Source organism: Kogia breviceps, chromosome 2 (genome assembly GCF_026419965.1).
Source record: "Kogia breviceps isolate mKogBre1 chromosome 2, mKogBre1 haplotype 1, whole genome shotgun sequence".
Classification (NCBI taxonomy): domain Eukaryota; kingdom Metazoa; phylum Chordata; class Mammalia; order Artiodactyla; family Physeteridae; genus Kogia; species Kogia breviceps.
Window position 1 is genome coordinate 56512772 of NC_081311.1, and position 24383 is coordinate 56537154.

The window sequence follows — 24383 nt, forward strand, 5'->3', positions numbered from 1 at the left end:
TGGGCCAAGCTTGTAGCAGGGCAGGGCAAGGCAGGAAAGCATGGGGGTCCTGCTGCTTAGCCCCCCAGGGGTAGAGGCTTTGCCTGGAGCTCCCAGCCTGTCCCCCATGTGCAGGTGTGAACCTGTCTCTCGTTGCTTCTGATGCTGTTCCTTTTTCAGATCCTCTCCTTCCCCATCTTTCCATTTTTAGCAGATATTATTTTTGTGAAGCAGGGCTTCAGTGCAAAGCCCTTTTGTTCATTCATTCATTCATTATGTTCGCTTATTAGTTAAATAGTGTGTGTTGAGCACTTACCACATGCCAGGCGTTGTGCGAGGGGAATACAGCAGAGAACAACATAGAAGGGGCCCCTGCCCTTACCTGTCATCTGCATACAAGTGAAATAGAAGTCTTTCAGCTGGAGCCCGCACCATTCTTTCAGGAGCCTAGAAACATCTGCTGAAAACCAGTTGCTATATGCTACGGGGAGTCTTTCGTCTCAGATGGATGAGATAGTGGAAGCCAAAAGAACAGTGACACCTGCCATTGATAGAGCACTAACTCCTTTGATATTATTCTGGATGATAATATCCCTATTTTACAGATAAGGAAACAGACACAGAAAGGTTTACCCAACATTACCCAGCTAATAAAGGGCAAAGCTGTTATTTAAATCAGGCATTCTGACTGCAACAGTTGCCCGCTCAAGCACTACATTATGGGGTTTATATGCCTGCCACATACTGGGCACTGAGCGAGGGCTTTGTATAAATCCGATCACTGAATTCTCCTAATAACCCCACCAAAGGGTGATGTTTATTCCCAGTGTTGAGATGCAGAAATGGAGGCTCAGGAAAGTTAACTAGCCCAGGGACACCTAGGGAGTGAGTGTCAGCGTTGGGGTCTGAGCTCATGTCTGTCGTGCTCCGAAGTGATTACCCTTTAAAAGGGTGGGAGTGTGGGCGGAGAAGAGGGATGAAGAGCCAATGTGGAGAGGAAGGAGTCCGTGGGGGAGAGAAAAGATGTTCTCAGGGTGGGGTGAAGCAGAGCAGGGTAGAAGACGCTGGAGGAGGTGTGAAGGAAAGGCCTTGGGGTGGCAACAGGGGGTTTAAGGGAGGGGAAAGCAGTTTTCTAGGGGGAGTTGTTTTCAGAAGTCAGATTGCAAAGCACCAACCATGGGATATGAGGTCCATGAGCATCTGGAGGTTCTGGTGCTGGGCACTGGTTCTTTCCTGAGGACATGAGAGAGGGAAAGGGGGCCTTTGAGAATGGGGAGATGCAGGCCTGTTTTTTGGCAAAGGGGAGGGAGGCCTGAGCCATAGCACAGAGGGAGACCGTGTGTGTGTGTGGGGGGGGGGCTGTGTGCATGGAGGGGGGTGCAAAGATTCTATCCATAGGACGGAGGGCTGTTCTGAAGGTGGAGAGGTGCTCTTTCTCTAAGATCAGAAGGAGGAAAGGTATGTAAATCTACAGAGAAATTCTTAGGCAGTAGAAGAGTGAGGTGGCAGGGTGATTCGTAAAATGGGGACGCCTGTCTTTGTCCACTGTGATGAGACTATTCGTTTCCTGGGGCTGCCATAACAAATTACCACAAACTGGGGAGCTTAAAATGACAGAAACCTACTAGCTCACAGTTCTGGAGGCTGCAGGTCAGAAATTAGGGTGTTGGCAGAATTGGTTCCTTCTGGGAGGCTCTGAGGGAGAGTCTGTTCCAGGCCTCTTTCCCCAGCTTCTGGAGGTTGCTGGCAGTCCTTGGCGTTCCTTGGCTTGTAGATGCATCATTCCAACTTCTGTGCCTGTCTTCACATGGTAGTCTCCCCTTGTGTGTGTGTCTGTGTCCAAATTCCCCTCTTCTGTAAGAACACCAGATGTTGGATTAGGGCCCACCTAATCCAACATGACCTCATTTTAATTTGATTGCATCTGCAAAGAACTTATTTCCAAATCAGGTCACATTCACAGGTGCTGGGAGTCAGGGCTTGAACATATCTTTTGGTGGGGACACAATTCAACGTAGAACAGGGCACAAAGGAGATAGTATGAGAAAAGGTGCCCTGAAGGATATAAAATGGTACAGAAATACAAGGTCATATCAAGGTCACTGGCTAAAGGGCACTTAAGGTCGAATATGTTTATAAAGTAAACAATTTCCTCCAGAATTTATGTTTTGCATAAAACCCCAGAGTTTCCAATAAAGGGTTTGCTGAAAGTAGTCATCCATCAATCTGCAGCCCCTGAGAGAAAGCACTCTTAGCAAATGGACTTCCTCACTGCTTCCCAGGAAGGCTTCCCTGGGCAAAACATCCATGCTCCCCACCACTCTTTTAGGGGTTACTGAGAGATGATGTGTTCCTCCTGCCCTCTCCTATCTCAGGCACCATTTGGACCTAGGAGTTCGTTACAATTTGTTCTAACTACAAACCAAATCAGTCTCCAACTTCTCTTCCGTTCCACCTTCCTCCCATCCCTAGATTTCTAGTCAATCCAGTTAAGAACAGAGGTCCAAGTGAGTACTGAAGAGTGGATGCTTTTGCAGATGATTTAGGATGTAGGGGAACAGGTGGCCAGAAGGGGGAACCATCTCTCAGGGGCAGGAATGGGAGGGACAGCAAAGGAGCCTATCTAGTCCCCTGGCACTGTGCAATAGCCAGCCTTCCCCTCCCCTAGAACCTCACTCAGCCATAGAAGCCCAGACTACCTAAGCAGGGAGATCTCTGAAAAAAGTTGAGTCCCACCATTTTGGAGTCCATTTTGGGTCATGGAGGCCTTAAAGAACTTGATTAAAGCTATGGACTTCCATCCCAGAAAAATACATACATGTCTACAAAAAAAGTGCAGATAATTTCAAAAGCTTCACTGACACCCTGGAGCTTATTCATAACCCCTGATGGAATACACTCTCCCCACCCTGTTTTCCTGAGGAGAAAACTGAGAACAGCCAGGGTAATTGATTTGTTCCCACATTGTGTAGCTATTTAAAGGGAAATCCAAACTGAAGTGCAAACTGCTACTTTTGTTCTAACCACTATATATAGAGTTTGTTTCCACTAAATAAAAAAGACTCCTCCCCTTACAGAAGCAGACAAGAAGAAAACTGCTTTGGGGGGAGGACTGGAAGTTGTGAGGTGGGAGTGACAGCAGAAAAAGCACCTGTGGTCCCCAGTGTTTGTAAATGAGCATCATTCAATGGAACACAGATATTTGCAATGGCCTTGGGATTTCCACTCTACACTGGCGAGGTGGGGTTATTGGGAGTCATCAGCTGGGATTCCAGCTTTTAAGGACCTCCTCCTGCAGTCAGGAGGTAAGTGGTTATGTGTCCACAAAGTGCTACAATGGAAGGCAGGAGGCATTTTTGGACTTGGAGCCCAACTGTAGATCCTCATTGAGGGTATCAGGGGAGCAAGGTTTCTGCAGCCCATTGATTTACCTTCTCCTGAGACTAGAATCTGGGATGACATCTAGGGAGGAGAGCACTTCTCTTGCCAAAAAGATGAACTGGCTCCACTGCAGACCTCACTGCCCTCTTCCTCCTCCAGTAACACATCCCCTCCCCCTCTCTCCAACATCCAAGCCTCTTTAGACTCTGGGGACCAACCCATCTAAAATGGGGGTGAGGGGAAAGATCCTGATTAATAGAGTCTCCGGATTATACTGGGACATTTTCTGTATAAGAGCTCCTTGGAGTGGGGAAATCTCAGATTTGGGGAAGGTCTAAATTTAGAGATGGCGAACTTTAGGGGACGTCCTCTCTATTGTCTCCAGGCCTGATTTTGGAGTTCTCAGATTAGAAGACCCTGGATGGGGGCGGGGCAGGGTTTTGTTTGAGAGGGTCTCCAATAGCTCGGGGTCTGGCCGTGTGCCTGGCCGAGGGGGCTGGGGGTGCGGGCTGCTTCCTGCGGGGCCCCTAACTCTGCGTCCCCCACCGCCGGTTGCGCCTGGGCCTCGGAGACCCGGAGAGTCAGCGCGCGCGATGTCCCCGCCTCCGAGGCGGGCCCGGGGCGGGGAGGTAGGGACCCCTCCCCTTCGCCCATCCCCTCGGGGCCGGCCGCCGGGGCGCTTGAAAGGCCGGCCAGGGGAAGGGAGGGGAGAGAGAGGAGAGGAGAGGAGGGCGGAGGGACAGACCGGCGGCGGCGACGCCGGGGCGCGGGCAAGGCGGAGCGGGCGGCGGCCGCGGGGCCCCAGGGAGCCGGGCCGGGGCGCACGGACCGGACCGGGCCGGGGCGAGGCGGCTCCCGAGCCGTCGGGGGGCCTGGCGAAGACGGCCGGGCCACTTTCCTTTCCGAGTAGTGATCGTGTTCGGGGGGCGGCGCCGGGGCTGGCGTTTCGGGGAGAGTTTTCTCGCGGGGCGGGCGGGGGAGCGGCGCGCGCTGAGGGGGAGGGGAGGGGGAGCATGCCCGGCTGGAGCCGGGCCTCGGGGCGCGCCCCGGCCGCCGTCCCCACCTCCGCCTCCTCCTTCTCCTCCTCCGTCTCCTCCTCCTCCTCCTCTTCCAGTCCCGCCGCCGCCGCAGCCAACATGGCTGCGCTACTGAGCCCGGGAGGCGGCCGCTGCTGAGCGCCGCTCGCCGCCCGGGCCCCCAGCCCGCCCAGGCCCCGGCCCATGGCCCCCGCGGCCTCGCGGGCCCCGGCGCTCTAGGGCTGCCGCCACCGCTCCTCGCCCCGAGGCGCCCGGGGCTCGTCGCCACCCGCCTGCCCGCCCGCCCGCCTGCGCGCCCGCCGGCCTCCGGGAGTCCGGTAGCCGTCCGGCGGGGCGGGGCGGGGCGGCCGCCACCATGGAGCCCCAGCGCCGGGAGCTGCTCGCCCAGTGTCAGCAGAGCCTGGCCCAGGCCATGACAGAGGTGGAAGCGGTGCTCGGGCTGCTCGAGGCCGCAGGAGCGCTGAGCCCCGGCGAGCGGCGGCAGCTGGACGAGGAGGCGGGAGGCGCCAAGGCGGAGCTGCTGCTCAAGCTGCTCCTGGCCAAGGAGCGGGACCACTTCCAGGACCTGCGGGCGGCGCTGGAGAAGACGCAGCCTCACCTGCTGTCCATTCTCTACCTGAACGGCGTCGTCGGGCCGCCGCAGCCCGCCGAGGGCGCCGGTGAGTGTGAGACCCCCGCCCGGCCTCTCGGACCCGCCTTCCACGACTTCTCTCTCCGGTTCTCTGAGGGGGAAGTCGCGAGGGCCATTCATCTACCTGGCGCCTGCCGCGGGGAGAACGTTCCCTCCTTCAGCCTGCCTGGGGAGGGCCCGATGCGCGGACCCCCACTTCACACCTCCTCCCCCACCCTTGCTGTGAACAATGCCCCGCACTGCAGGCCTTGATCCTCCAGGTACCGCGGCAGCGGGGTCCTCCCGAGACCACCAGGTCCAGCCGCGGGGCGATCTCGGAGGGGATGTCCGTCAGTCCCTTTTCTAAGATTCTTCACCATCCACCAATCCTTTGAGAGCCTCTGCTAGCCTTCAATCAGTGATAAGGTCTAGAAGAACAGAACCTGGGCCAGGGCCGGTACTTCTGAATTTTGGTCCCTGGCACCCCGTTTCAGGACCACTGGTGCCTTTTCACTTTTTGATCTTCTCAGCTCCCCTACTGCCCAGAGCTCAGTCTGTTTGTTCGCCCAGGCTTGTGGTTGATTATGCACAATGCCTGCTAGGTTTCTTTGGAAACTGTGGGCCGGGAAAAGTTGGGGAAGTTGCATTGCACCATGGGAAAATCCTGGTAGTAGCTGCTGGGGCTCAGTTCCCTCCCGAAGGGTGCCGAGCTGCCTGAGGAGGGAAGGCTGGTGACTGGTTCCCTTGGGTGGTGGTGATGGATTTGTGGTGACGGATTTGTGAGTATTTGTGTGTGGGGGGGTGGGGGTGGGGGTGGGGGTACTGCTAGGAGTTTGTGGCAAGTGGTAGGCTTGGTGTGGCCTGGTTGGGGAGTGTGGAAAGCCAGGCTTTTAGACAAGGAAGCTGAGGAAGAAGGCATAGCACTGAGGAAGGAAGAGCCAGCATTTATTAGGCACCTACTATTGTGGCAGGGACTCTGCTGTATCACGTTTGTTTACCACTCTCTGAGCTATTATTCCTACTTTGCCAGAGAGAAAACTCCAGCTTGGAGTGGTTAAATTGCTCAAAGTATTGGGCACCAGGAGTTTTCAATTATGACCCATTGTTTTATTTAACCCATTTGGAACCAGGAAGCAACAAGTGCTGCTTTTCTATGTCTTGTCTGTGTTTCAGAAGTGAACAGAGAGGGCTGATGAACTGCCTTTAACAACTTGTCGGCCACAGGCTGATGAAATGTGTTTATTTGGCTGTTAAAAGCCTCACTTATTAAGGAGATGATTTTATAAGCTGTTCCTGGTAACAGCTCCATTGGATATTGGCCGCCTTTTTTTGGTAGTGAAGGCAACTGGCATACAGAGAGACGAAACTTCTGGCCACACAGCATATCATTTCATTGATGGCCCTTCTGTATCCACTTTGGGTTTCTGACTCTTCAGCATTTCTGTTCCTCAAACCTACGCTGTCGCCCAGTTATGATTGTGTCTGAGTTGCTGGGCAGCCCAGTCCTCTCCTGGGATGATGCTAAGAAGAGCTGTCAGATGTGGCTTTGAGGATAAGGTCAGAGGGAAATCTCTTCGGGGTAACTTTTGTTTTTTCTTAGTTGCCTTTTTGTCTACCTAGCTCTCTGTGTTTGAAGGAGGAGGTTGATCAAGGAAGTGCAGAAGTTGAGAGTGCAGACTTAAGTCTTCATTGGGATGTGTTTGAATCAGCGCTAGCTATAATCTCTGGAATAGATGGATGAATTGCCATTAATTAGGTCCCTCCTTTTTCCATGCCAGGCAGAGAAGGTGGGGCCTCACAACTGAAGTTCTGGAAGCTGGTCCTGACATCTAAGGAAAGGATGAAATAGGGTTTGGATTTTATCCTCAAGGGCAGGATTTCAAACCCTAGTTTTACCACAGTGCAGAGCTGTGTAGCTTTGCAAGGGAAGTTAAGTTCATTTTAGTTAATACTTTAGGAAAAAATTAGGATAGCATTTGGTCTGGCAAGATATTATGTAGAGCTTCTGGGGATGAGGGGTGAGATGGTGTGCAAGGAAACCACAGAGCGTTGGGATCTTTTAAAGGATGAATTACTATGCAGTGGTTGCCAGCCATTTTTCTGTTAGCCAGGGAGCCCCTTTTATAGCACAAAGCTCAGTGACTAAAAGGACTACTCAGGTTGAAGGAATGGAAGCACCCGTTTCATCCCTGAGGAGCCAAAGTCAGGGAAACCTAGCCCTGTGTCCTGGTCTTTGCTCTCCCAGCAGGTTCCACTCTGCACACAGGTGCACACCTCTGCCTATAAGTCAGCCTTAGTGCAAGCATCTTGTGGGAGCCCCAGAGAGGAACCAGTTGGCTTCCTAAGGATCCATAGTCTCAAGGGGAGGCCCCTTTGTCACTGTTTCTACATCGGAGGTGCTGCCGTCACCCAGTTAGGGGCTCCTTTATGCATTACACATCTCATGTGGGCCCCTGGTCTAGAATGCCCATCCCATGGCTGGCACTTGTGTGCTGTGGGAGTTTGTTGTGCTGCAGGCAGATGGTGTCTGTCCGCTCCCCACATGGGGCCTGGAACTGGGAGGAAACTGGCCTAGGTGGTACGGGGCAGGTAAGCAAACCAAATTCATCTGTTCTGTTCATGCTCAGTTAGAGCCCCAGACATTTATAACTCACCGTGCTCAGGCCTGGGGTATGAAGGTGAGTAAGAAGACACAGAGTTGTTTTATTTTGGGGGCAGGAGGACTTCTCTATCAGAATTGATTGTACGTTGCTATTGAGCATTTTCTATCTTATTGCATACTTTAATATCTCACTTAGTTCTGTGGCACCTAGTGCCTTTTCTGTGTGACACTGGGTTCCATTCCCCCCATTTGTGAGGTCTGAGGACAGGCCAGGAGTTGCAGGGCAGAAAGGAGCTGCAGTCAGGCTAAGTGCAGTGCTCCTGATTCCATGTTGGGGGTGGTTTTTCCTGTTACCTGGTTAGGCCCTCCCATTACAGTTTTAGGCCATTTCCTGCATTAGGGAACTCTGGAATTTTGTAGCCTTTCCTTGTCCCAATATATGAATCTGTAGGGAAGGAGTGAGCCCCTTTGTCCCCGCTGGTGGTAGAGAGAGGAGAGGACTGTTCTCCTCTGACTGGCTCAGGTCTCTCGAGTTTTTTCCATGGTAGTACCAGGATCTTGTTTGTTCACTCGGAACCCATGAGGTCCTTTGTTTTTTCTCTTTGATTCAGTTGCTAACATCTGGGTTTTCTCACTTGAAGCTCCTCAACCGCCTGCCCCTGGAGTGAGGGGCCCCTTCCTGGTGCTGAGCCTCAGCGTCCTCATCTGTGAGATGGGGCTGGGGGTGCTGCATGGCCTGTCTCAGACACTGGGAGGCAAAATGAGATTGGGGAGGACTGAGGTGCCTGTTCCTGTTCTTGGTGCACGTGGGGCCAGGGTGCATAGGATGTAATTCCAGCCTGCAGCTTGCTGCCTAGTTGGGGGAATGGGACACTCAGGAGAGTGACAGTATGAGACAGATCAGTTGAGTGATACAAATACAAACAGGCTTTTTCCTCCTTTTAAAACTCTACTACAGGGGCTTCTCTGGTGGCACACTGGTTAAGAATCCGCCTGCCAGTGCAGGGGACATGGGTTCGAGGCCTGGTCCGGGAAGATCCCACATGCCTCGGAGCAACTAAGCCTGTGCGCCACAACTACTGAGCCTGTGCTCTAGAGTCTGCAAGCCACAACTGCTGAGCCCACGTGCCTAGAGCCTGTGCTCCACAAGAGAAGCCACCGCAATGAGAAGCCCGTGTACTGCAATGAAGAGTAGCCCCTGCTCGCCGCAACTAGAGAAAGTCCCTGTGCAGGAACAAAGACCCAATGCACCCCCCCCCAAAATAAATAAATAAATAAATAAAATAAACAAAAAACTCTACTACATGCTTTCCCCAAATACTCTCATCCACCCCTAGTGGCTCTAATTACCATCTAAGTGTTGAGGGCTCCCCACACCATTTTCACAGCAGGCTTCTCTTGTGCAGCAGAAGTGGCAGAGCATGGTGACTGCTGGTGGCACTCTCTGCTGTGTGCTCAGAGCTGAATTTCTCCTTGTCTCCCCTCCGTGCCTCCTCCTTAGTTTCCTGGAGAGCTGGCTGACTTGGCTTCGCTACAGTTAAGAGGATGGAGACAGTGGTGTTTGCTGGAGAAGCCAAGGAAGGCTTCGGGGAGGGACTGGGGCGTGAGCTGGGTGTTGAAGGGTTACTCGGAAAAGGAGGATGTTCTGGGTGGGAGATGCAAGAACAAACTCCTAGCTATGAGAGGAGCAGTGTGTTTTCAGGTTGCAGAAATTAGACCAGCCCGAGTGAGCAGGGCATTGGCTCTGGGTGGGTGGAGATGCAGAGGTAATCTGGAGGACCATGATGGTTAGGTAGAGCAAGGGGTTTATACACCACCTGGAATTTAGGCACTGTACACTTGTCAGAAGTTAAAGCTGGAGGAATTTTTAAAAAAGAATAGCCCCAGGCGTTTCCAGTGGGATGAGTGCAGTTGGCTGCTGATTGTCAGGTGTGGATTATCTATTATTCATTAGAGGTTACCTGGGCCTTTTGTTCTCTCCCTGCTCTCTTCAGGTACCAGCCACCTTTTCTTCATCCACTCTGTCCTGGGTGGTCATAAGTAAAAGCTCCAACCATTGTGGTTTTTCTTTTGGTTCTGTTAATTGTGTTGAGATGAAGTAGTGGAGGAACTTGAAAGTGATGGTTGAAAAGAGGTTTCTAAGAGAAAGGCAAATTTTATTTATCCCTCTGTATTTGTTCAGGCACCCTTATTGCAGGTGACAGAAACTTAGCTCAAACTGTATTAGGCAGAAAAGAGAAATTTATTGTATAATATTCCAAAACCTTGGGATGAATTGGAGTAACTGGCCTTTGGATGATTGATCCTGAATGCCACGGGCTTTTCCCGTGGGCCTGGAACATGACCTCAGGCCCCTCTTGGCGTCATCTTTGCAGCCCCTGACCAGAGAATAAAGGGAGCTGTATCCAGTAAACCAGGCAGAAAAATCTAATGGAAGGATTCTGATTGGCCTGACTAGGGTCACATGTCCATGTGAGACCCAGTCACTGTGGCTGGGGCTAGAGGACTAAGATTGGCCCAGCAGTGGACCCAACCAATAGGGTAGGGTGATTGGCAGCTCATACCAGTACCATGTGGTTCTTTAGAATGGGGAGAAGTGGTTCTCCAAAAAAAGAAGAGCAGAAAGGATGTTGTGCAGGTAAAGCAGCAGGTGAATGTCCAAGATGTGGTCTCATCTTTGTGTGATGATGCAATTAGCAGATGAGGTCATTGCTGGAGTGGGGTGGTTGGAGGCTGTCAGATTTCACTAGGTTTTAGACCCTGAGCAAGGCAGTTAACCTTTCTGAACTTATCTCCCTCTCTACAAAATAATTAAAACAGTAACTACTTCACTCTGCTATTTGACAATGCATGGTAGGAAAAAAGGAGCATTTATTAGTGTGGTGAGTAATGCAGCCTGGAACCAGCCTTAGGACCAGAAGCCTGGGATTCTCCTGATCTGAGGGTTATGTGAGAGCTCCTGGTAAACTGGGCTGAACAGATGTCAGGGTTGCTTTTACTATGGCTGTGGGTCATCAAGAGTAGAATGTAATCTCCATGAGCCAAATTTGCTGTTGTATTCCCGATGCCTAGAATAGAGCCTGGCCCACGATGGGCGTGCAGTAAATTTCTGTTGGATGGATGACTAGTCAGCTGTGTGGCGAATGAGTGGTGTGTCCCTGCATAAGGCCAGATTCTCTTCAGAAATAAGTGCAGATTCTTAAGTGGTGACTTCACAGTGACAGAAGACTGTGGGGGTGCAGGAAGGCGAGGGTGAGTTCCAGAGGCACACACGGATGTCCCCACCCACAGTATGTCTGTGATGGAAGCAGGTGGTGTGACATTGGTGTCTGAAGTCTCCAAGGTCACCCCTCAGGTACCAGCATTGTGGGACTGGCTGCCAGGAGCCATGCGGAGCGACCACACTGCCTGTGTAGGATTGGAGAGTCCTTCACTTTTTGCACTTAGAATTTGAAAGTCAGCTTGGCGCCCTCGAAGGAGTTTTGGATGGGGATCTGCTCCTAACTGTACAACATCTTGACCTTGGATGAGCCCCTCTTAACTACCTGGGGCTTATTTTTTTTCCAAGTAGAAGGCTGGAAGAAGTAAAGCTGGAAGAAGTTCAGTGTTGACTGAGGACTTCCTCAGTCCTGTAGTGTTCTCAGTACTTGCAGGGTGGCCTTAGGTGCAAGGAAGCTTGGTGATGGGGTTGGAGTAGATTTCTAAGACCTTTCTTCCAGGTCTCTACCATGATTACTATTTTAAAAAAATTAATTAACTAATTTATTTCGGGCTGCATTGGGTCTTTGTTGCTACGTGTGGGCTTTCTCTAGTTGCAGCGAGTGGGGGCTACTCTTTGTTGTGGTGCGCGGGCTTCTCATTGCGGTGGCTTCTCTTGTTGTGGAGCACGGGCTCTAGACGTGCGGGCTCAGTAGTTGTGGCTCGTGGGCTCTAGAGTGCAGGCTTAGTAGTTGTGGCGCACAGGTTTAGTTGCTCCGCGGCATGTGGGATCTTCCCAGAGCAGGGCTCAAACCTGTGTCCCCTGCATTGGTAGGCGGATTCTTAACCACTGCGCCACCAGGGAAGTCCTGATTACTATTTTTTGATTTAGTGTTAGTGTTGAGTGATTTTTGTACTCTGGCTTTCTATTTCCTGAAAAAGTAAACAATGTAGGAGAGTTATTTTGTCTTAATTTTTTTGTTCCACCTCATTGCAACCACCTATACATTCTGCAGGCCATTTTGAGGGGGTTCTTTATTAATTTCCTGTAACCTTGGGAAGATGTGAGCCACAGAAATAGTGGGCATGGAGCAAGAGGGCTGAACTCCCTATCAGTCTGTGCAGTAGGGATGCCGAACACGTTCAGCAGAGAAGACTTTTAGATAGGATTGAGTTGGGGAGATATTGCATTTTTTTTCATCTTTTCCCTGGGGCAGATTGCATATCTCTGAATTGTGTGTGTCTATTGATCTTTTTGAGACAGTGTTCCACGAAAGTGCTACAGAAATATTTTAAATTAAACAGATGTTTGGAGTGTTCCATGTTGGCCGTCCAATTCTAAACCCTTGGTGGGTAATTGTGAGGTGACTGTTGACCTTGATGTTCGTTTCACACTAAAGGTCATAACCCATTTGCTTTGTACTTTTTTTTTTTTTTAAATACTGTGGTAAAATATACATAGCATAACATTTACCATTTGAACCATTTTTTTCCTATTTTTTTAATTGTGGTAAAATATGCATAACATTAAAATTACTGTTTTATTCATTTTTAAGTGTACAGTTCAGTGGTATTAAGTACATTCACCTCGTTGTGCGACCAGCCCTACTATCCATCTCTAGAACTTTTTCTTTTCTTTTCTTTTTTTGGCTACTCTGGGTCTTCGTTGGCTGCGCTCGGGCTTTCTCTAGTTGCAGTGAGCAGGGGCTACTCTTCGTTGCGGTGCGTTGGCTTCTCATTGCGGTGGCCTCTACTGTTGGGGAGCACAGACCCCAGAGTGCGTGGGCTTCAGTAGTTGTGGCTCTCAGGTTCTAGAGCTCAGGCTCAGTAGTTGTGGCGCACATGGGCTTAGTTGTTCTGTGGCATGTGAGATCTTCCCGGACCAGGGATCGAACCCGTGTCCCCTACATTGGCAGGCGGATTCTTTTTTTTTTTTTTTTTTTTTTTTTGCTGTACGCGGGTCTCTCACTGCTGTGGCCTCTCACACTGCGGAGCACAGGCTCCAGACGCGCAGGCTCAGTGGCCATGGGTCACGGGCCCAGCCTCTCCACGGCATGTGGGATCCTCCTGGACCGGGGCACGAACCCATCTCCCCTGCATCGGCAGGCGGACTCTCAACCACTGCGCCACCAGGGAAGCCCCCGGCAGGCGGATTCTTAACCACTGAACCACCAGGGAAGTCCCTCTAGGACTTTTTCATCTTTCAAATCTGAAACTCTACCAATTGAACAATAACTCTCCATTTTCCCCTCCCCCTAGCCCCTAGCAACCACCATTCTACTTTGTGTCTCTGTGAATTTGACTGCTCTAGGTATCACATATAAAAATGGAGTCATACAGTATTTGTCATTTTGTGACTGGCTTGTCGTCACTCGGCATAATGTCTTTATGGTTCATCCATGTTATAGCATGTGTCAAAATTTCCTTCATTTAAAAATTTTTAATTGTGGTCAAGAACACAAAATATAAAATTCACCATCTTAACCATTTTAAGTGTACAGTAGTGCTAAGTATAGTCACATTGTTGTGTAAGAGATCTCCAGAACTTTTTCATCTTGCAAAACCAAAACTCTGTATCCATTAAACAATAACTCCTCATTCGGCCCTCCCCTATCTCTGGGAACCACCATTCTACTTTCTGTTTCTATGAATTTGTTTACTTTAGATATCCTGTATAAGGGCAATCCCACAGTAGTTGTCTTTTTCTGACTGGCTTATTTCACTTAGGGTAATGTCCTCAAGCTTTATCCATGTTGTAGCATGTGACAGGATTTCTTTCCTTTTTAAGGCTGAATAATATTCCATTGTATGTATGTACCACATTTTGTTTATCCACTCATCCACCAGTGTACTTTTGGGTTCCTTCCATCTCTTGGCTATTGTGAATAAAACTGCTATGAGCGTTGGTGCAGAAATAGCTCTTTGAGGCCCTACTCTCAGTTCTTTTGATTATATATCCAGGAGTAGAATTATGGATCATGTGGTAATTCTGTGTTTATTTTTTGAGGAATTGCCATACTGTTTGCTTTGAGTTTTAATTAAGGAAATCCCTACTGTCCACAGTACCTTGACTCAGGGATGAGTGGCCTGGCTGGAGTCCTAGTTCAACATTTTATTGTTTGCTTCTAAAAATTGTGTATTTTCCCCCTCAGACTCATTTTGGAAAGCCTTAGCACAATTCCTTTGGACCAGAAATAAAGATTTTAGTTTCAGTAGTCATCTGTGACTCTTTTGAGGGCAGAAGTTGTTGACCATAGAATCCCAGCAGCATTCGTATCTGGCAGCCAGGGAGTATTCACACATTTTCTTCGTGTTTGCAGTAGTACTAATATCTCCACCCCAAAGGCCTTGAAGTATTCTAGTTATTTCCGCATTGTAGACACTTGCTCCTTACCCCATTCAGGGTTGGTTTGGTTACATAGACTTGAATCCAGGGTTAACTGGCTATCAAGATTTTCTTTAGAAAAACCTAGATCAGCATTTCCCAAGGAAATATCTTCTAAACAGTAGTTTGGTGGGCTGTCAATAGTGTTATTTGTAAAAGGGTTCTCTGGTCAAGTACACTTGAGCAGTGTTGGTTTGAGCAGGTCACACAGGCTCCTTTACTGGGAGCCTTTGAAGCACCAGTAAGCCAGTGTGCTTGGGACTTCACTGGAGTGGGTTCACTATGCAGCGTTTCCCAAACTGATTTAACCACAAAACCCTTTTTCGCTGAGCATCTTGCAACATCAGTGTTCTGAGAGGTGCACTCTTGGGAAACTTCAGCATTAGTGCAGGGAACTGGAACATCAATGTATACCATCGTTTTTCGAATTTTCCCCCAGCTCTTTCATTCAGGGAACCAAAACGTTAAACGTTCCCATTCTTTTGAATTCTGATACCAGCTGAAATGGGCATATGTGATTCTGGGGCTAGTATATTTTTTTGGATATGTTGACAATTCAGATGTGTAGTGGATTCTGGGACCAGTAGATTTTTTCGGTATGTGATCTTGCACAAGATGTTTGACCTCTCTGGGCCTCAGTTTCCCCAGTGTGGCTTAACAAGAATGAAGTCTTGTTCATGATGGTTATTCTTTGAGATGGTTAAACCTTTTGCAGTCTTCTCTAGAGCTGGGCTTTGGTCCATAGTTGGGGTTTCCAGGGGCAACTTGGAAGGATGTGTAGAGACTTGTTCAGGGGTTTGGTGACTGCGGGTCCAGGACAGGTTAGCGCTTGGGCAGATCTTTTCTGAGCCCTGGGGAGTTGTTGGGCTGGAGAGCTGGAAGATGGCCTGGAGAGTGATGTTATTTCTGGGAAGATAGGTGTTAACAGATGAATGACCCGGGTGGCCTGAGCATCACTGGTGTGTTTGGAGCCCAGGAGTAAGGACACAGAGAGAGAGCTGAGTGTCATGAACCCACACTTGGGGACCCCCCACAAGTTTAAATCTTGGCTCTTTAATCTTAGTCTGTATGACTTTAACAAGGCACTTAACCTTTCTGGGTTTTCTTTTTCGTTATCTATAAAACGGCTCATATTCTCCTCCTAGGGCTCTGGTGAGGATACAGGTGATTTATGTGAGGCAAGGTCATGCTGTTGCTGCTGCTTCTGCTTGTGGGGGAGCCTGCCCTTGAGTAGAGAGCCAGTCCCCTTCTTGTCCTTGGAATCAGGAGGTGTCACAGGGTGCAGAGAGATGCTCAAGGGGGAGTCGAGATTGTGCATGGACCAGGAAGCCCACATTCCTGGGGCTGCTCAGAACACGCTTTCACAGTGTTCTGGTCCTGGAGCCTGCCATTAAGGAGGGCACTGCCATGAGCTATGAGGAGTTCAGCTCCAAAAGAACCTTGGGAAGAGTTATTTTAAAGGAAAGGAGACTTAGAGGGGCTTGGATGCTTGTTTTCAGATGGACATGGGCAGGTGATGAGACCTGATTCTTTCTGACCCCAGAGAGATGACTGGTAGAAGATACTTGGAGGTAGAATTAAGCTCAAGATGAGGAAGAGGGCTTCCCTGGTGGTGCAGTGGTTAAGAATCCACCTGCCACTGCAGGGGACACGGGTTCGAGCCCTGGTCCGGGAAATTCCCACATGCCGCGGAGCAACTAAGCCCGTGCACCACCACTACTGAGCCTGCGGTCTAGAGCCCGCGAGCCACAACTACTGAAGCCCGCGTGCCTAGAGCCTGTGCTCCGCAACAGGAGAGGCCACCGCAATGAGAAGCCCGTGCACCGCAACCAAGAGTAGCGCCCGCTCGCTGCAACTAGAGAGAGCCGTGCGCAGCAACAAAGATCCTAAGCAGCCAAAAATAAATAAATAAATTTATTAAAAAGAAAAAAAGATAAGGAAGAACCTTTCTCCCTTCCTCCCTGCCTTAATTTTATACTATATGTTATAAAAATTTCAAACATATGCAGAGATGGAGAGGATAATATAATGAATACCCAGCTCTCCTAATAACTTCTGCTTTCTGTAATTTAAAAAAAAATTATTTGTTTATTTTTGGCTGCGTTGGGTCTTCGTTGCTGCGCGAGCTTTCTCTAGTTGCGGCAAGTGGGACCTAGTCTTCGTTGCAGTGCACCTTGCGGTGCTTCTCACTGTGGTGGCTTCTTTTGTTGCGGAGCCCGGGCTCTAGGCTCACGGGCTTCAGTAGTTGTGGCACTCAAGCTCAGTAGTTGTGGCTCGCGGGCTCTAGAGCGCAGGCTCAGTAGTTGTGTTGCACGGGCTTAGTTGCTATGCGGCGTGTGGGATATTCCCAGACCACGGCTTGAACCCGTGTCCCCTGTGTTAGCAGGCAGATTCTTTTTTTTTTTTAGTCTAATTTTTATTGAAGTGTGGGAAAATCATGATGAATATATGAAAAAGAAAAAATTTGAGATTATGTACAGATTGGCATTTTTAACTGAATTTTCAGCATGTCCCTTTGAATGCAGTTATCCAGTAGAGTAGCTTAATTAGTTGCCACTTTTAATCTTTTTTTTTAACATCTATATTGGAGTATAATTGCTTTACAATGGTGTGTTAGTTTCTGCTTTACAACAAAGTGAATCAGCCATACATATACATATGTTCCCACATCACCTCCCTCTTGCCTCTCGCTCCCTCCCACCCTCCCTATCCCACCCCTCTAGGTGGTCACAAACCACCTAGCTGATCTCTCTGTGCCATGCGGCTGCTTCCCACTAGCTCTCCACCCTACGTTTGGTAGGGTATATATGTCCATGCCACTCTCTCTCTTCGTCTCAGCTTACCCTTCCCCCTCCCCATATCCTCAGGTCCATGCTTTAGTAGGTCTATGTTTTAATCCCGTCCTACCCCTAGTCTCTTCATGACATTTTTTTTTTCTTAGATTCCATATATATGTGTTAGCATCCGGTATTTGTTTTTCTCCTTCTGACTTACTTCATTCTGTATGACAGACTCCAGGTCCATCCACCTCAGTACAAATAACTCGATTTCGTTTCTTTTTATGGCTGAGTCATATTCCATTGTATATATGTGCCACATCTTCTCTATCCATTCATCTGTCGATGGACATTTAAGTTGCTTCCATGTCCTGGCTATTGTAAATAGAGCTGCAATGAACATTTTGGTGCATGACTCTTTTTGAATTATGGTTTTCTCAGGATATATGCCCAGTAGTGGGATTGCTGGGTCGTATGGTAGTTCTATTTGTAGTTTTGTAAGGAATCTCCATACTGTTCTCCATAGTGGCTCTATCAATTTACATTCCCACCAACAGTGCAAGAGTGTTCCCTTTTCTCCACACCCTCTCCAGCATTTATTGTTTGTATATTTTTTGATGATGGCCATTCTGATTGGTGTGAGATGATATCTCATTGTAGTTTTGATTTGCATTTCTCTAATGATTAATGATGTTGAGCATTCTTTCATGTGTTTGTTGGCAATCTGTATATCTTCTTTGGAGAAATGTCTATTTAGGTCTTCTGCCCATTTTTGGATTGGGTTGTTTGTTTTTTTGTTATTGAGCTGCATGAGCTGCTTGTAAATTTTGAAGATTAATCCTCTGTCAGTTGCTTCATTTGCAAATATTTTCTCCCATTCTGAGGGTTGTCTTTTGATCTTGTTTATGGTATCCTTTACTGTGCAAAAGCTTTTAAGTTTCATTATGTCCCATTTGTTTATTTTTGTTTGTATTTCCATTTCTCTAGGAAGTGGGTCAAAAAGGATCTTTCTGTGATTTATGTCATAGAGTGTTCAGCCTATGTTTTCCTCTAAGAGTGTTATAGTGTCTGGCCTTACATTTAAGTGTTTAAGCCATTTTGAGTTTATTTATTTATTTATTTATTTGAGTTTATTTTTGTGTATGGTGTTAGGGAGTGTTCTAATTTCATACTTTTACATGTACCTGTCCAGTTTTCCCCGCACCACTTATTGAAGAGGCTGTCTTTTCTCCACTGTATATTCTTGCCTCCTTTATCAAAGTTAAGGTGACCATATGTGTGTGGGTTTATCTCTGGGCTTTCTATCCTGTTCCATTGATCTATATTTCTGTTTTTGTGCCAGTACCATACTGTCTTGATTACTATAGCTTTGTAATATAGTCTGAAGTCAGGGAGCCTGATTCCTCCAGCTCCATTTTTCGTTCTCAAGATTGCTTTGGCTATTCGGGGTCTTTTGTGTTTCCATACAAACTGTGATGTTTTTGGTTCTAGTTCTGTAAAAAATGCCAGTGGTAGTTTGATAGGGATTTCATTGAATCTGTAGATTGCTTTAGTCAGTAGAGTCATTTTCACAATGTTGATTCTTCCAATCCAAGAACATGGTATATCTCTCCATCTATTTGTATCGTCTTTAATTTCTTTCATCAGTGCCTTATAATTTTCTGCATACAGGTCTTTTGTCTCCTTAGGTAGGTTTATTCCTAGATATTTTATTCTTTTTGTTGCAGTGGTAAATGGGAGTATTTTCTTAATTTCACTCTCAGATTTTTCATCATTAGTGTATAAGAATGCCAGAGATTTCTGTGCATTAATTTTGTATCCTGCTACTTTACCAAATTCATTGACTAGCTCTCATAGTTTTCTGGTAGCATCTTTAGGATTCTCTATGTAAAGTATCATGTCATCTGCACACAGTGACAGCTTTACTTCTTTTCTGATTTGGATTCCTTTTTCTTTTCTGATTGCTGTGGCTAGAACTTCCAAAACTATGTTGAATAAGAGTGGTGAGAGTGGGCACCCTTGTCTTGTTCCTGATCTTAGTGGAAATGGTTTCAGTTTTTCACCATTGAGGACGATGTTGGCTGTGGGTTCGTCATATATGGCCTTTATTATGGTGAGGAAAGTTCCCTCTATGCCTACATTCTGCAGGATTTTTATCATAAATGGGTATTGAATTTTGTCAAAAGCTTTCTCTGCATCTATTGAGATGATCATATAGTTTTTCTCCTTCAGTTTGTTGATATGGTGTATCACGTTGATTGATTTGCATATATTGAAGAATCCTTGCATTCCTGGAATAAACCCCACTTGATCATGGTGTATGATCCTTTTTATGTGCTGTTGGATTCTGTTTGCTGGTATTTTGTTGAGGATTTCTGCATCTATGTTCATCAGTGATATTGGCCTATAGTTTTCTTTCTTTGTGACATCTTTGTCTGGTTTTGGTATCAGGGTGATGGTGGCCTCGTAGAATGAGTTTGGGAGTGTTCCTCCCTCTGCTATATTTTGGAAGAGTTTGAGAAGGATAGGTGTTAGCTCTTTTCTAAATGTTTGATAGAATTCACCTGTGAAGCCATCTGGTCCTGGGCTTTTGTTTGTTGGAAGATTTTTAATCACCATTTCAATTTCAGTGCTTGTGATTGGTCTGTTCATATTTTCTATTTCTTCCTGGTTCAGTATTGGCAGGTTGTGTATTTCTAAGAATTTGTCCATTTCTTCCAGGTTGTCCATTTTATTGGCATAGAGTTGCACGTAGTAATCTCTCACAATCTTTTGTATTTCTTCAGTGTCAGTTGTTACTTTTCCTTTTTGTTTTGTTTTGTTTTGTTTTGTTTTGTTTTGTTTTGCGGTACACGGGCCTCTTCCGCTGCGGAGCACAGGCTCCGGACGCTCAGGCTCAGCAGCCATGGCTCAGGGGCCCAGCCACTCCGCGGCATGTGGGATCTTCCCGGACCAGGGCACAAACCCGTGTCCCCCGCAGCAGCAGGTGGACTCTCAACCACTGTGCCACCAGGGAAGCCCCACTTCTCTTTTTTCATTTTTAATTCTATTCATTTGAGTCTTCTCCCTTTATTCTTGATGAGTCTGGCTAATGGTTTATCAATTTTATTTATCTTCTCAAAGAACCAGCTTTTAGTTTTATTGATCTTTGGTATCGTTTCCTTCATTTCTTTTTCATTTATTTCTGATCTGATCTTTATGATTTCTTTCCTTCTGCTAACTTTGGGGGTTTTTTGTTCTTCTTTCTCTAATTGCTTTAGGTGCAAGGTTAGGTTGTTTATTTGAAATGTTTCCTATTTCTTAAGGTAGGATTGTATTGCTATAAACTTTCCTCTTAGAACTGCTTTTGCTGCATCCCATAGGTTTTGGGTCATCGTGTCTCCATTGTCATTTGTTTCTAGGTATTTTTTGACTTCCTCTTTGATTTCTTCAGTGATCACTTCGTTATTAAGTAGTGTATTGTTTAGCCTCCATGTGTTTGTAATTTTTACAGCTCTTTTCCTGTAATTGATATCTAGTCTCATAGCGTTGTGGTCAGAAAAGATAGTTGATACGATTTCAATTTTCTTAAATTTACAAAGGCTAGATTTGTGACCCAAGATATGATCTATCCTGGAGAATGTTCTGTGAGCATTTGAGAAAAACGTGTATTTTTTTGTTTTGGAATGGAATGTCCTATAAATATCAATTAAGTCCATCTTGTTTAATGTATCATTTAAAACTTGTGGTTCCTTATTTATTTTCATTTTGGATGATCTGTCCATTAATGAAAGTGGGGTGTTAAAGTCCCCTATTATGATTGTATTACTGTCAATTTCCCCTTTTATGGCTGTTAGTATTTGCCTTATGTATTGAGGTGCTCCTATGTTGGGTGCATAAATATTTACAATTGTTATGTCTTCTTCATGGATCGATCCCTTGATCATTCTGTAGTGTCCTTCTTTGTTTCTTGTAATAGTCTTTATTTCAAAGTCTATTTTGTCTGATATGAGAATTGCTACTCCAGCTTTCTTCTGATTTCCATTTGCATGGAATATCTTTTTCCATCCCCTCACTTTCAGTCTGTATGTGTCCCTGGGTCTGAAGTGGGTCTCTTGTAGACAGCATATATACGGGTCTTGTTTTTGTATCCATTCAGCCAGTCTGTGTCTTTTGGTGGGAGCATTTAATCCACTTACATTTAAGGTAATTATCGATATGTATGTTCCTATTACCATTTACTTAATTGTTTGGGGTTTGTTCTTGTAGGTCTTTTCCTTCTCTTGTGTTTCTTGCCTAGAGAAGTTCCTTTAGCATTTGTTGTAAAGCTGGTTTGGTGGTGCTGAACTCTCTCGGCTTCTGCTTGTCTGTAAAGGTTTTAATTTCTCCATCAAATCTGAATGAGATCCTTGCTGGGTACAGTAATTTTGGTTGTAGGTTTTTCTCCTTCATCACTTTAAATATATCCTGCCACTCCCTTCTGGCTTGCAGAGTTTCTGCTTAAAGATCAGCTGTTAACCTTATGGGGATTCCCTTGTGTGTTATGTGTTGTTTTTCCCTTGCTGCATTTAATATGTTTTCTTTGTATTTAATTTTTGATAGTTTGATTAATATGTGTCTTGGCGTGTTTCTCCTTGGATTTATCCTGTATGGGACTCTCTGTGCTTCCTGGACTTGATTAACTATTTCCTTTCCCATATTAGGGAAGTTTTCAACTATAATCTCTTCAAATATTTTCTCAGTCCCTTTCTTTTTCTCTTCTTCTTTTGGGACTCCTATAATTCGAATGTTGGTGCATTTAATGTTGTCCCAGAGGTCTCTGAGACTGTCCTCAGTTCTTTTCATTCATTTTTCTTTATTGTGCTCTGCAGTAGTTATTTCCACTATTTTATCTTCCAGGTCACTTACCCATTCTTCTGCCTCAGTTATTCTGCTATGATCCCATCTAGAGTATTTTTAATTTCATTTATTGTGTTGTTTATCATTGCTTGCTTCCTCTTTAGTTCTTCTAGGTCCTTGTTAAATGTTTCTTGCATTTTCTCTATTCTATTTCCAAGATTTTGGGTCATTACTATCATTATTCTGAATTCTTTTTCAGGGAGACTGCCTATTTCCTTTTCATTTGTTAGGTCTGGTGGGTTTTTACCATGCTTCTTCAACTGCTGTGTGTTTTCCTGTCTTTTCATTTCACTTATCTTACTGTGTTTGGGGTCTCCTTTTCGCAGGGTGCAGGTTTGTAGTTCCTGTTGTTTTTGGTTTCTGTCCCCAGTGGCTAAGGTTGGTTCAGTGGGTTGAGTAGGTTTCCTGGTTGAGGGGGACTAGTGCCTGTGTTCTGGTGGATGCGGCTGGATCTTGTCTTTCTGGTGGGTAGGTCCACATCTGGTTGTGTGTTTTGGGGTGTCTGTGGCCTTATTATGATTTTAGGCAGCCTCTCTGCTAACGGATGGGGCTGTGTTCCTGTCTTGCTAGTTGTTTGGCATAGGGTGTGCAGCACTGTAGCTTGCTGGTCGTTGAGTGAAGCTGGGTCTTGGTGTTGAGATGGAGATCTCTGGGAGATTTTTACCGTTTGATATTACGTGGAGCTGGGAGGTCTCTTGTGAACCAGTGTCCTGAAGTTGGTTCTTCCACCTCAGAGGCACAGCCCTGACGCCTGGCTGGAGCACCAAGAGCCTTTCATCCACACAGCTCAGAATAAAAGGGAGAAAAAAATGGAAAGAAAAGCTCAGAATAAAAGGGAGAAAGAAATAGAAAGAAAGAAAGAAAGGAAGAAAGAAAGAAAGAAAGAAAGAAAGAAAGAAAGAAAGAAAGAAAGAAAGAAAGAAAATAAAGTAGGATAAAATAAAATAAAGTTATTAAAATAAAAATATAATTATTAAGAAGAAAAAATTTTTTAAGTAAAAAATACATATATATATAAAAAACAGGACCGTCAGAACCCTAGGACAAATGGTGAAAGCAAAGCTATACAGACAAAATCTCACACAGAAGCATACACATACACACTCACAAAAAGAGAAAAAGGGGGAAAAAAAAAATAACTTGCTCTCAAAGTCCACCTCCTCAATTTGGGATGATTCGTTGTCTTGTGGAGCTTTAATCCGCTGCTTCTGAGGCTGCTGGGAGAGATTTCCCTTTCTCTTCTTGGTTCTCACAGCTCCTGGGATTCAGCTTTGGATTTGGCCCCGCCTCTGCGTGTAGGTCGCCTGAGGGCATCTGCCCTTCCCTCAGACAGGACGGGGTCAAAGGAGCAGCTGATTTGGGGGCTCTGGCTCACTCAGGCGGGGGGGTGGGGGAGGGAGGGGCGCAGATGCGGGGCGAGCCTGCGGCGGCAGAGTCCAGCGTGATGCTGCACCGGCCCAAGGCACGCCATGCGTTCTCCCGGGGAAGTTGTCCGTGGATCACGGGACCCTGGCAGTGGCGGTCTGCACAGGCTCCCGGGAGGGGAGGTGGGGACAGTGACCTGTGCTCGCACACAGGCTTCTTGGTGGCTGCAGCAGCGGCCTTAGCGTCTCATACCTGTCTCTGGGGTCCGTGCTAATAGCAGGCAGATTCTTAACCACTGGGCCACCAGGGAAGTCCCATTTTCTGTAATATTTTAAAACAAATCCCAGACAGCCTATCACTTCCTCCATAAATACTTGAGGAGGTATCTCTAAGAGATAAGGCCTTTAGAAAAAAAAATATAACCAGAAGACCATTTTTACACCCAACAATCTTTTTTTTTTTTAACATCTTTATTGGAGTATAATTGCTTTACAATGTTGTGTTAGTTTTTGCTGTATAACAAAGTGAATCAGCTATACATATACATATATCCCCATATCCCCTCCCTCTTGCCTCTCCCTCCCACTCTCCCTATCCCAACAGCCAATAATATTAATAATTTCTTAATGTCATCTCATATCCAGTTGATACTCAGTTTTCCTTGTTGCAGAACTGCCTCTTTATAGATGGTTTGTTTAAATCAGGATTTTCATAAGGTCCACACGTTGCCTTTAGTTGATGCTGCTTTCTGAGTCTCTTTTAGAATCCCCAGCAGCCCCCCTTCCCTGGGCCTTTTGTTTAAGGTAGAACTTGTTTTAATGGTCTGTGCCATCCAGCTATGGAGTGGACTGTTGTAGTTGGTGACATCCCTTTCCCGAGAGTCCACATAGATGGTGGGTGAGCATGGGATGGTTACGTTACAGAATGGGTCGTGGAGTCTGATCGTAAACCCCTTTAGCCTCAGTTTTCTCACAGGGCTGTTGGGAAGAATTAAATGAAATAACGTGTGAAATGTAACTGTTCTTTATGAGTTAAATATTTTTATTTTTGCCTTTTTTTTTTTTTTTTTTTTTTTTAAAGCTGTGGGATTCTTTTCATTAACTGGACTCTTACATGAAAGCCAGATATATAAGATAGACAGGTGCTGTGGTGAACAGGTTTGGAGGCCTGG

At 46.6% G+C, this 24383-nt stretch overlaps 1 protein-coding gene across 8 annotated transcripts in view; it reads left to right on the plus strand.

Moving 5' to 3' along the window:
• The first annotated feature begins 4711 nt into the window (after positions 1-4711).
• The window catches only part of DLG5 (discs large MAGUK scaffold protein 5), a 134903-nt gene continuing 115231 nt past the window's right edge, over positions 4712-24383 (plus strand). For all 8 annotated transcript variants that reach the window (XM_067025273.1, XM_059053112.2, XM_067025270.1 and 5 more), the window contains exon 1: positions 4712-5056. In XM_067025273.1, the coding sequence (XP_066881374.1) occupies positions 4753-5056 (304 nt within the window). In that variant the 5' untranslated portion in view covers positions 4712-4752. The remainder of the gene's footprint in view (positions 5057-24383) is intronic.